The sequence below is a fragment of the Morus notabilis genome, unplaced genomic scaffold, assembly GCF_000414095.1.
Source record: "Morus notabilis unplaced genomic scaffold, ASM41409v2 Scaffold276, whole genome shotgun sequence".
Taxonomy (NCBI): Eukaryota; Viridiplantae; Streptophyta; class Magnoliopsida; order Rosales; family Moraceae; genus Morus; species Morus notabilis.
The window spans coordinates 981,297-993,526 of record NW_010361626.1 but is presented as its reverse complement, the minus strand read 5'-3'; the positions used below and the strand labels follow the sequence as shown (position 1 = coordinate 993,526).

Genomic DNA, 12,230 nt, shown 5'->3' with positions numbered 1-12,230 from the left:
TTCTAAATACGATTAAAAAGTAAGTGACTATCAATAATTTATTTTTACAAATACTACCAAAGAAAGTCCCCGTATTATAATACCAAAAATGTGTAAAAAAGAATAGAATTCATAAGGGGGATATATTTTTATAATTCTTATTAATTTTTATAATTCTTATAATTTTTGTAAAAAGAACTAATAGAAAAATCTTTAACACTAATAAAAGTTTTATAATTCTTATTAATTTTTCTGGGGACTTATATTCATTAAACAACATGCACATTTAGAAACCAATATAAAAAAATAAGGGGGATATATTTTTTTTAAACCCTCTTCTTTTTCTAGGTTAATTAAAAATTATAAAAAAAAATAAAGCAATACCATAACCAGTTAAAGCAATTTCTAAAAAAAAACAGTAAAGTACAACTTAATGGTGTCAATATTCTTGACTCTTTTGAAAAGATACAAAACAACAGCCAAAGATATGGACTGATCTTTTTTCCAATCTGTTTTCCAACAACCCATGTTCCTCCGTTTCAAAAGCACAATTTTTTTTCCTCTTCTCTCTTTGTTTTTTAGATTTCGAGACTTCACTGAGCAGGTTTTTTTTTCCATCTTTACACTAATCATATTTCCTTTTGCCACCTTTTCTCTTCCTTTTCTTTTTTCCCTTCTTCAGATCTGCTAGCTATTTGGGTGTGTGGAAAAGGAGGGAACTTGATTCAAGTTTTGAGGTGGGTTTTCATTCATTGCCATTGTTTCTTTCTTGAAGTTTATGACTAGTGATAAAACGAGGAGAAATCTGATGAACAGGTTGGCTTTGTTGAAGTTTGACTTGAATGCTTGTTGCCCAAGTTGTTCTTGTTTTTGTGAAACTTTGATGTGATTCTTGTCAAAGTGAAAAATCCTAGTAGAAAGGTGTAGTAGTTTTGTGAACCAAATGTTGGGAATTTCTTGCTTTGTCGTTTGTATTATTGGGTTTTGAATATTGGGTAGTCCTTGTTTTCCATTAGGAAATATTGGGTAGTTTTTGTTTTTGCATTTGGGAAATTTCCCTTCTTTCGCTGAGGGAGAATATAAAGGAATTATAGAGAAATTGGTGATGGAGAAGAAAGTCCAAGGAAGGGAAGTCTTGGGTCTGCCTTTTCTGCTTGTTCTCTTTGTGTTTGTAGAAATTGGTGAAGCTCAATCCAAGTCCTTCTTCATAAACTGTGGCACAAATGGCAGTGTCAATGTGGATGGTAGGAAATGGGTTGGTGATTTGGCTCCCAATACCAATCTTACTCTCAGTTCCCTTGGCGTTGATGCATCCACTCCTACATTAAGCGGCGAATCAGCCTTCGATTCACTTTATAAAACTGCCCGGATTTTCACTGATGGCTTGAACTACACGTTTGAAGGAATCGATGAGGGAAACTATGTTGTTAGGCTTCATTTCTATCCCTTCTCCTTTGATAAGTACAATGTGAATGAGTCTTCATTTGATGTTGTAGCAAATGGTCTAAAGCTGGTGTTGGAATTCAATGTACCTGGTGAAATCTTACACAGAAACACGTTCTTGCAAAACCCCGGAGGTAACTCTAGTTCTTCTCTGGTTAAAGAGTACATTCTGCCTGTTAAATCGAATGGGCTCGTGATTGAATTCACACCGGCTAAAGGGTCTTTCGGGTTTGTAAATGCTATGGAAATTATCCCAGTTGTGGAGACTTTCTTTGAAGATTCAGTTGCTAAAGTGGGTGGAAGTGCAGTGAATCTGAATTTGGGCGGGCGGGGCTTTGAGATTATGTACAGATTGAATGTTGGAGGTGATGAAATTAGTCCTTCTAAAGATTCGGGTCTTTGGAGAACATGGGAAGTGGATTCTAGTTACATGATCACAGCAAATGCAGGGTCAGCAATCAGTAACAGTTCCAATATTACCTATGCTTCGGTCAATGATTCTTCCGTGGCTCCTCTTCTGGTGTATGAAACTGCAAGATCCATGTCCAACAATCAAGTCTTGGAGAAGAGGTTCAACATGTCATGGAAATTCGAAGTGCATCCTGATTTCGATTACTTGGTTCGCTTACATTTCTGTGAGCTAGTTTATGATCAGGCAAAGCAAAGAACCTTCAGGATCTACATAAACAACAGGACTGCTGCAGACAATTTTGATGTTTATTCGCAAGCAGGAGGGAAGAACAAGGCATATCATCAGGATTTTGTTGACACAGTGTCTTCAAAGTTCGACACACTTTGGATCCAATTAGGTCCTGACACGAGTGCAAGTACTGCAGTTACTGATGCTATCTTAAGTGGTCTGGAGGTTTTGAAGCTGAGTCGAAATGGGAATCTGGCCTATGTGGAGAGATATGAGCCAGCTGGGAATTCATCGAGAAATTCAAAGACTTTTATTCTTTGGGTAGGAATCGGTGCTGGTGTAGCTTCTATGGCGATTCTTGCCTCTATAGTTGCTTTTGCATTATGTTTCTGCAAAAAGCGGAGAAACAAATCAAGTGACACCAAAAGCAGTAATTCTGTGTGGCGGCCTTTATTCCTTCATGGCTCGATTCAGAACAGCACTTCAAATGCCAAGGGATCTGGGCAGAGCTTATATGGGTCTGTGGCCTTCACTAGAGTTGGCAAGCGGTTTACGCTAGCTGAGATCCGTGCAGCGACGAATAATTTTGATGAAAGTTTGGTGATTGGAGTTGGAGGCTTTGGTAAGGTGTACAAAGGGGAGACCGATGATGGAACTCTTGTGGCTATCAAGCGAGCCAGCCTGCAATCTGAGCAAGGACTCTCGGAGTTTGAAACGGAGATTGAGATGCTCTCCAAGCTCAGGCATAGGCATTTGGTCTCCATGATTGGCTTCTGTGACGAACAAAATGAGATGATCTTGGTTTACGAGTACATGGCGAATGGGACTCTTAGGAGTCATCTCTTTGGGAATGATCTCCCGCCCTTGACCTGGAAGCAGAGATTGGAAGCATGCATTGGTGCTGCAAGAGGACTTCATTACCTTCACACTGGCGCCGAGAGAGGAATAATTCACAGAGATGTGAAGACAACTAACATTCTGCTTGATGAAAACTTTGTAGCAAAAATGGCTGATTTCGGGCTGTCAAAAACTGGCCCTGCTTTGGACCACACCCATGTTAGCACAGCAGTGAAAGGAAGTTTTGGTTATCTGGACCCCGAGTACTTCCGACGACAGCAGCTGACTGAGAAATCCGACGTTTATTCTTTTGGGGTGGTGTTGTTTGAAGTCGTTTGCGCTCGAGCTGTAATAAATCCAACCTTGCCCAAGGATCAAATCAACCTTGCGGAATGGGCAATGAAATGGCAAAGGCAGCGATCTCTCAAAACCATCATCGACCCACGACTCAAAGGAAGCTATTCTCCAGAGTCATTGAAGAAGTTCGGCGAGATAGCAGAGAAATGTCTAGCCGACGAGGGGAAGAACCGTCCGACAATGGGAGAAGTCCTGTGGCACTTGGAGTATGTCTTACAACTCCACGAAGCTTGGATGCGTAGCAATACATCAGATAATTCCTTCTCGAGTAGTCAGGCTTTGGGGATCGACGAAAGAGAAGCAGAAGAAGGAGCTAGTTTAGGAGAGACTAGCTCGATAGAAAAGTCTACTTCAAGAGGAATTCGCGATGCAGATGCTACAGCTGGAGTTGAGCTCTCATAACAGAATTATTCCATACATGACCAGTGAGGATCTTATAGATTGTGTCCTACGCGATTGCCTTACAAATTCTTTCAAATGTTTTATATTCGATTCAACTTTCTGTTGTATTCTATATCACACGCATGATTCTTTATGCCACTGCCAGATATATTCAATTGGTTTTTCTGTTACATTATTGGGATAAGGTTGCTTTTATCTCGTGATTTCTTGAGGCTCGAAAGTTACCTGGGAAAATTTTTGTACTTCTTATAAAAGTATAATTTCCTCTTTCCTTTCTCATTTTGGCTTGATTTTCGATGATTATGTTGATATAAATTTAGTTGTATTTGGGAAACATTCATTCGAGAAAAAAAAAAGGGAAAATCATTGAGAGAAGCAAGCAGTCCCACACACTTTGGACAGCATAGGAGTAATGTCATCACCCTGTCTACAGAGATGGTATCAAACTAATTCATACTTGAGAAATGCTAAATGCAGATTCTATCAAACTAAATTGTAATTGAGAAATGCCAAATGCACTTGTTACACTAGCGCGAATGCATAATCTGAACCGTTGCTTTATGTGGGCCCCATTATGAAATTGACGTGTGTTCAACAGAAATGAGCCGTTCATATCCTGCACTTGTGCCACTCGTGATGTAGTTAGCATTTCCCACCAAAATAAACAACAAAGAATCACTACCAATGAATTTTCTTTTTCTGCTAAATATAATCTCGTGAGCTTCCACAGGAGCGATGATTATGTGTAAAAAAAATGCTTAACCCTTGTCATTTGATCCATACTTAAAAGCATTCACTATTCTTTTTATCATATTGGTGAATCAGCGGTGCAAACAATGCCGTAAACTGTCCATTTCTCTCTGACCTCTGATATATTTCCAAATCACAACACTAGAAAAGTTCTACAAGGACATTACACATGATATGGAGAAGCGAAGTCCCCGTGAGTTCCTAATGAAAAACAATCAAACATAATAATAAAAGGTCAATAAATTTACAGACGCAAAATGACAAAAAGTGAATTAGATAAACAAGATTTTGCAGCAGAGAAGATACTTTCACACACTAGATAAGTTCAATTTCAATGCCTGCCTCTGCCCGTACAAAAAAGTGAATTGGATAAACCAGATATTGTAGCACAGAAGATACTTTCACATTCTAGATAAGTTAAATTGCAATTCCAGTCCCCACCAACCATGAAAGCCCTCCAAAATTATCCACATTATTCTCCCTATTTTACCTCTCAACTATTAGAAAATTTTGTACTCTTATGCATGGTGACTTGATAATAATAATAATACTAATACTAATGATAATAATAATAATAATACTAATACTAATGATAATAATAATAATAATAATAATAATAATAACAACAACGTAAAAGAATTCCTGACAATAATTCGCAACTAAAATGAATATTGAATGAGAAAGGAAGAAGATACTTTTTACTTTCGTTTATCCAATCTGGAAATGGTTTCAGTTAGCAACGGGCAATAATGTGAATTTGAAATCACCTTGTCTACAAAATAATTTTTTCAGAAACTCCACCTGAACAGAGATATTCTGAGTTTAAAGTAGGTCATTTTCCGTAAATTCCCTTTCTTCAACCTCGATTCATAATTCCGAGACCAAACATATTTGCAATATCAGCCAATATAAATGGAGCTTCATACATGAAACCTCAATAAACATCTTAAACATGCAAAGAACTTCTTGTGGGAAATATCTAGCAGAGAAATTGTATGATTGTCTTATTTAGCACACCGAATATGAATCTTAAGCTGAAAAGTAGGAACACAGGCACACAGCCACATCATATATATATATATATATATATGTATGTATATAAGCAGCACTTTTTCTTTTGTCATAAAAAGCACGCTTTTCATGCAGTTTCTGATTAAAGGTCCCAAATTCAAAACCCAAGCATCCTCGCAGTGTTGCAGCAGAGAAGCTTCACAGCTTTGAAATCTTCATCATGAATCGACACAACAGTAAGCTGTTTAAGCATAGTCTTCTCGGTAGCTAGATCAAATTCAGTCCTCGATTTGAACAAGAAGTAGCCTCCACACTCCCAAGCTGAAAGGGAGCAGGTGTGTTCCAACTCCTGTAGCTGCAATAACCACAATGTGCATCGAATATACAATGTGCATGGTTGATTTAAGTGTTAAATTATAGTACGACAGCATGGGTACAACATTTCAGTCATGGTTTGCGCGATATCAATGAGCTAATTTGATCCGATCTATTTTTCCATAGCCTAGCGTATTAAAGTGGATTTTGAAAATTAATGATTAAAATCTAATCAGTACAATTTTACAAGGAAATGGTAGCTCGTATCATTTCCAATATCCAGCTTATCACAATTTTGAAATGTTTGTTAATGATTAAAGATTACTTGCAAAGTTGTACGAAGGAGTAAAGAAGTGACAGGCTCAGAATAAAAGCATAGGCCATTTTACCTGCAGAAATAAAAATATCTTTTTTCCACGATCAGATATCAATAGATTATATGAAATTCTCATTTCCACTAAACAAGAGCATATCTTGGCAAGAACCTCCATCATTTTTTCAAACTTCTGATTGCTCTCAAACAGGAGGGTCTTGATTGGGTAATCAGTGACAACAGATATACGCATCCCGCTTTGCGCATTGCCATAAAAAGTATCAACAGGCATGAGCTCAACAGCTAATGGGTTAGAAAAATAGCAGGCCTGCACAAAAATGAATCTTCAATGCATTTGTGAACATGGATCAACAAGAATGACATTTTTCTTTTCCCAAAACAAATTATTTAATGAGGCTCCCTTTGGGACGCGGTAATAAGAAGCAAATATGGGCTGCAAGCTAACGGTTAAGACTCTAACTTTGTGAGTAGAGGCACTCATAGGAATCCATGGAAATTTCTCTCTCAAGGTTTGAATTCATTTCTTGACAGAGTGAGGTTGGAGGTGGGGGATGGGAGTAAGATCAAACTTTGGGAGGATAGATGATGTGGTGATTGCCTTTGGCAATAGCCATTCCTAGGCTTTATAGTCTTACTAGAGTGAGAGAGGTGAAGATTGAAGATGTGGTAATTAGTGAAGAAGGGTCAACCATCAATTGGGATTTCGGTTTGGCGTGCAATGGTTTTAGCTATTCTCTGGGTTATTTGGTGGGAGAGGAATCAGAGGATTTTCGAAGGAAAAGAAATGCGATTTGAGGATATTTTTGAGATGACAAAATAGCTACCTTCTATATGGGCTTCAACAAATCCATCCTTTAACCATTTCTCATTATCCTTAATTCTGTTAAGCTGGAATGACGTTCGAAAATAGACAAAGTAGCTTTCTTGTATTTAGCTCAGTAGCTTTTTTATTTGTTTTCTTTGCTTTTTGTTTCAGATGGCCTTCTCATCCATCTGGGAACTTCATTTGTAATTATTTTATTTTATTGAAGTTCTTTGTTCTTTATCAAAAAAGAAACAAATTATTTTTTAATATTCCTCAACACTCGAAATCTCATATGATATCATCTAAAAAATTTAACACACTGAGCTGATTATGTAGAAACCTTCATTGAAAGTTGTCAGCGATATAGTTTATTAGTAAAATCTTCAAGTTAGCCATTCTTCATTATCACATAATAAACATTTGTTTCGATTCACAAATGAGCATGAATTATGTATAGCCCATGTTGAACATACAAAAATCACTACTAACATCAGACTCATCAGTCTACACCATCAAAGACCTTGAAACATGATGAAGACACCCACTTATTTTCCCAAAGAAAGTTCAAAAGTTGGATTACCTTTTCTTCTCAGTAACTTTCTAAATGGCAACTATTTGATTATCATAGGCGCTAATCAGGCTGACGTTTTCATACCAGCCTGTAGACACGGCTCCCTCACACCCATCCCCCAACTTTCACTAAACTAGCCTTATTTTTATTTATTTATTTATTTTTGCTCAAATCCAGCCTTAAATTTTGAAAAGGAAAGTGTAGACAAAAATCTGCCAGCATCTTCTTTCCAATAATTAGATGCAGAAAATAATACCAAAAACGGTTTTTTTTTTTTTTGAAAAAAAAAAGAGGAAAACCATACTGCACTTGAAAATAAATCATGTACCACCCAACAAAAGTATAAAATAAGCTCGCTTTTAACGGGCATATAAAAGGAAGTCAAAAAGCTACCAATAAATAGAAACAATTCTTTTACCTGAAAATAAAGATGAGAGGCATCAGTTGAATAGTTGTAAAACAAACGGAAACAACAATTCTTTATTCCAACAGCAATCCTGACAGCCATTTCCAAGCAGCTTGCATCCAGGAACTGGTAAAAACTATTGGTTTGATATGGTACCAGCAAGACATGGCCATATTCCACAGGAGATGCCTGAAAAATTAAATAGGTAATTAAACTCTGGCTCACATAAAGGAGGACGAAGGAGTATATAGAAAACTGCAATCACTGCACCTTCCACACTAGACACAAAGCAAGGGAGCAATGTCAACAGATATTGCGAAGGTGTTTACAAGCATTAACCGAAAAACAATACTTGACATGAACCAACGTATTGGACTTAATGAAACTAAACAATTCCTTCGAACACTTAACAGCCTCTAAAAAATATTTCTTCCCACAACAAAATGGAATGATGAAAAAGAAACAGATGATTGATAAAAATTACTGGTCCTAGGGTTGTATTTAAGAACCCGTTTAATTCACTGATTCGAGTTTTTAATTCAAGTTGTGATGTGACTTTAGTGAGAGCTTTATACTATAGCAAAAAAGCTAGATGTGACTGTTTCAGAGAGCTTTTTACTGTAACAAAACTCGAATTCTAAACTCAAATCGGTGAAATGAACGGGGCCTAAATATTCCGGATAATTGAATGATCATTGTTACGACCAAGTGTCGTGATACTTAAATCCAGATAAGTAGTTTAATCCATTTACAAAAAGTTAAAAAATAAATAACTCAAGCCCAAACCTTACATTGATAAATATTAACATGGCATCATTAGGAACAGCAGCTGAAGCAATAAGCTCCGGAGTTGATTTTTCACTGCTCGCAACACAAAGGAGTAACTTGTCATGCTGTTTCATGGAGTTAAGTTCAAAAACACCCTCTTGCTGGAAAGCTTTGTTGTTTTCCAGCTTCGGCAAATGATCCATATTCCATGCTTCATTCAACTGAGCAAGAAACTTTTTCCTGCCTTCAATAGCCTACATAAGCCATAAAGTATCTGCTAAAATGAGTAACTTTGCCTTTTCCAAGGAAAAAAAATGAAAAACGAATACGAAAGAACAAGGACCTTAATTTCATTAGTTGTCACATCATATCGGAAAATTCCTTTCATTGTTCGGTCTTCCCACTGCCAAACAGGAGCATAGAAGTGATTGCCAGAACCATTTAACAGCCAGTCAGTATTTGTTTAGTTCCATACCTGGGCGAGAAGAAGAGTATCTAACATGCTCGCTTCATCTTTAGAGATGCCCAAATGCTCTCCAAAGGATTCATGATCCATCAGAGGTTGGCTACCAAAGCAGTAAAGCGGAACACTAACACCTGCTATTTCTTTTAATTAAATGTACAAGAAAAAAATGGGTTTCCAAATTTAATACCAACACAAACATAGCCACTACTTCCAGTCCAGAACAAAAAAACAAAAAAGCGCAGCCACTGCCCTTAAATTCAAACAGATTATAAATATCCTATTTTCCTTAAAGCTACGAGACTAGACAAAACAAACTCATACTACATAGCATGTGTTATAACAGTATCACAAAAAGATACAGTGAATAGAAATATCCATTAACTGGCAGACTGTTATCAACTTACCACCCCATTTCTCCTAAATTTCATTTGTTGCTCAATAGCCACACCTTAGTTGCTTATTTCTCAGAAATTTCTCCATGTTAAGTGCCTATATAATATTATGTTTTAAAGCTTCCATACAAGAGTGCTACCAAAGGAAAAACCTAATATCTGAAAACCAGTACCACTTTCAAGTTGGACATATTATCCTGGGAGAAAAGAAAGCGAACTGTAAAATACTGAATTGGAAGCGTTGAGTTGGCCAATGCAACTACGTCATCCGAGCAAACATCAACCAAACAATGATGGTCATTGAAAAGAATTTCACATTGGCATCCACAGGCATAGGTTAAAAGTCAATCAGTTTATTACCATTTTGTCCTGATTCCACAAAATTACTTACGATAAATACCAAGTTTAAAACATAGAGGGTGTGTTTATAGCACAAGCACAAGTTACCAAACCATGAACATGATTCCTGATCAAACTTTAATTAATTTATGCAGCTTATGTATCGAAAGAACCAACATAAAACATATAAGCTCACATTTCTACTGCACAACACAAGAGCAGGCAATAAAAGAGATATAATAGAAAATATACAGATAATCAAAATAATCTTCAACCCAACCTTCAAGGAACTGAGGTAACTTTGACTGCTTGGGTATTGCATTTGCACATTCTGCCAGCAAGTTGTCATCTACGAGTTGCTTGACCCCAACCATGCTCGAGTAGATTGTTGTTACAAACTAACAAGTCAACAATAATAATAACCCACAAAACTTTTTCAGCAACCTCCAGAAGTAAGGAAGGCCAGAAACATTCGAATGCGATTCAGCAACCGCCACCCGCAACGGAGGTGAGATCAGCCGGATGCCCTCCAGCAGAGGGTAGGGCACCTCGACCACCGTGGAATGAAGGGGACGCAATCAAGAACTTAGGGGAAGCCTGCCTGCATTGTTTTCCCCTTCCAATCTTTGCAGCACAAACTTCTTTCCTTAGAGCCGTGGTGGAATTTGTCAAGCTACCAGCCCTTACCGGACTAGTTATTTCTCCTTCTCTTCAATCAAAACCCAAAAGCAAAACTGAAAATGTTGATCACACATGATTTATGAAATTAGAAAAAAAAAAAAAAAAAAAAAAAAAGATGGAAAATCACCGTCAAATCTAATACTATTTCAAATATAGCTTTTGTCCATCAATATAGGAAAACACAAATGATTCAAATGTTGATACTGAAAAATAAATTATAATTTAAGAAATTTGATTAAACCTTTCTGTTACTTCAATCGTCCCCTGATGCCGATCAACAACAAAGTTTACGCCTGCAAATTTCCAAAGTAAAGAGCAAATGAATCCAAAAATTCATGTTTCTAGTTCGAAAACTGGTCCGCCTAAATGTTTAGTTCGCAATCGCGAAAATCAAAAGGGAATATAAATCCCTAAAGGTCATTTTTTTTCCTTAAAAAAAATTGAGTTAAATTCTGATTGGAAGCAGGGAAAACTAGCGTGAAAGGAATTATAGAGCATTTGGAATCAAAGAGAAGAGTTTTCAGAACTGCGAAATTACCTTTCCGATGATTTTCTCGCAGCAGAGAAGATTTTCTTGCTTCTTTTCTTTCAATCGGTACTTTTTCGTCCACCTTTGATCGTGGCGAATTTTGTTGACCTTCGTCGACACCGTCTAAAATACTCGGACAATTTTGAACCAATGAAAACTCGACATGTGTTGTTCCAAGAAATCGTTAACCCTGAGTAGGGCCGGCAATATGGGTCACGACAGGACGACACGACTCGAAAACAACACGAATTTTATGAGTTATGGTTGAGAAAAAAGAGGTTCGGGTCAGAATCGGGTCGACCTGAAATTGACACGAAAAACACGGGTCAATTTCGAGTTGGACCCGCCTAATCCGAACACGACACGAAACTCGTAAAAAACTAAAAAATACATATATTTTTCATTTCATATTTTAAATTTTATTATGAACTTGTGATATCATGATAGTTATACTCAAAATCTTATACTATTATTTGCTTAATTTCAATAGATGTTATTATAATTTAGTGTGTTATGAATTTTAAGTTATTTCTAATATGTAAAAAACTAAATAAAAGTATACAATTTTCGTGTCAATTTCGGGTTCACGGGTCAATTTCGTGTCACGAGTCATTTTCGGGTCGTGTCTTGTCAACTCGTAAAGTGGTCGTGTCATGTTCGTGTTGCGGTTTTTAAAAAATTTCGTATCACAGGTCGTGTTCGGGTTGACTGTAAATTTAAAAAAAAATGATCAAAACACGACACGTGACACGAATTGTCACCCTTAGCGCTGAGGTTGTTGTCTCATATCTCGATTCCTTACACTTCGTTCAAAACTAGTGCTGAAATTTTAAACGGACCGTTGCGATCATCAAAAATTTTAAATTTTTACCCAATAATTGTGCCCGCCGGAGCCCAAATTTTTTAGCGGCCCGACCCAACTCGAGAAAGACCATAGACGAGTTTCGAGTAAGTTTTAGCTGCCCGAGTCTGGTTAGGCAGCCCGACATTGCATGTGTATCTAAAATTTTTTTTAATGTTTTTTATATATTTATATACTATTACATATAATATATAATTTTGTTTATTAATTGTATATGATATGTATATAAATGATTTTTAAGTTATTTATTGTAAAAATTATACAAAAATTATAAGGGATATTGTAATTTAAAATTTGAAATGAACATGAACTATATAAAAAAAATATTTATTTATTAATTTTT

At 36.6% G+C, this 12,230-nt stretch overlaps 2 protein-coding genes across 4 annotated transcripts; one reads left to right on the top strand and one right to left on the bottom strand.

The window, feature by feature from the left end:
• The first annotated feature begins 838 nt into the window (after window positions 1-838).
• Window positions 839-3,862, top strand: LOC21408674 (probable receptor-like protein kinase At1g30570). Its single transcript, XM_010100257.2, has one exon. The coding sequence runs from the start codon at window positions 1,085-1,087 to the stop codon at window positions 3,656-3,658; it is 2,574 nt and encodes an 857-aa protein (XP_010098559.1). The 5' UTR covers window positions 839-1,084; the 3' UTR covers window positions 3,659-3,862.
• Window positions 3,863-5,133: 1,271 nt separating this feature from the next.
• On the bottom strand, window positions 5,134-11,116 carry LOC21408673 (GDP-L-galactose phosphorylase 1). Of its 3 annotated transcripts, none has more exons than XM_024167002.1 (9): window positions 11,035-11,116; window positions 10,738-10,789; window positions 10,096-10,549; window positions 9,094-9,224; window positions 8,962-9,021; window positions 8,642-8,872; window positions 7,863-8,039; window positions 6,124-6,375; window positions 5,134-5,774 (listed from the first exon to the last, which is right to left on the bottom strand). In XM_024167002.1, the coding sequence occupies exons 3-9, from the start codon at window positions 10,187-10,189 to the stop codon at window positions 5,577-5,579; spliced, it is 1,143 nt and encodes a 380-aa protein (XP_024022770.1). In that variant the 5' UTR covers window positions 10,190-10,549; window positions 10,738-10,789; window positions 11,035-11,116; the 3' UTR covers window positions 5,134-5,576. The 3 variants fall into 3 exon arrangements, with proteins under 3 accessions (XP_024022770.1, XP_024022771.1, XP_024022772.1); XM_024167003.1 differs by having other exon boundaries at window positions 9,094-9,218; XM_024167004.1 differs by having other exon boundaries at window positions 5,136-5,774; window positions 9,094-9,215.
• Between the last annotated feature and the right edge of the window lie 1,114 nt (window positions 11,117-12,230).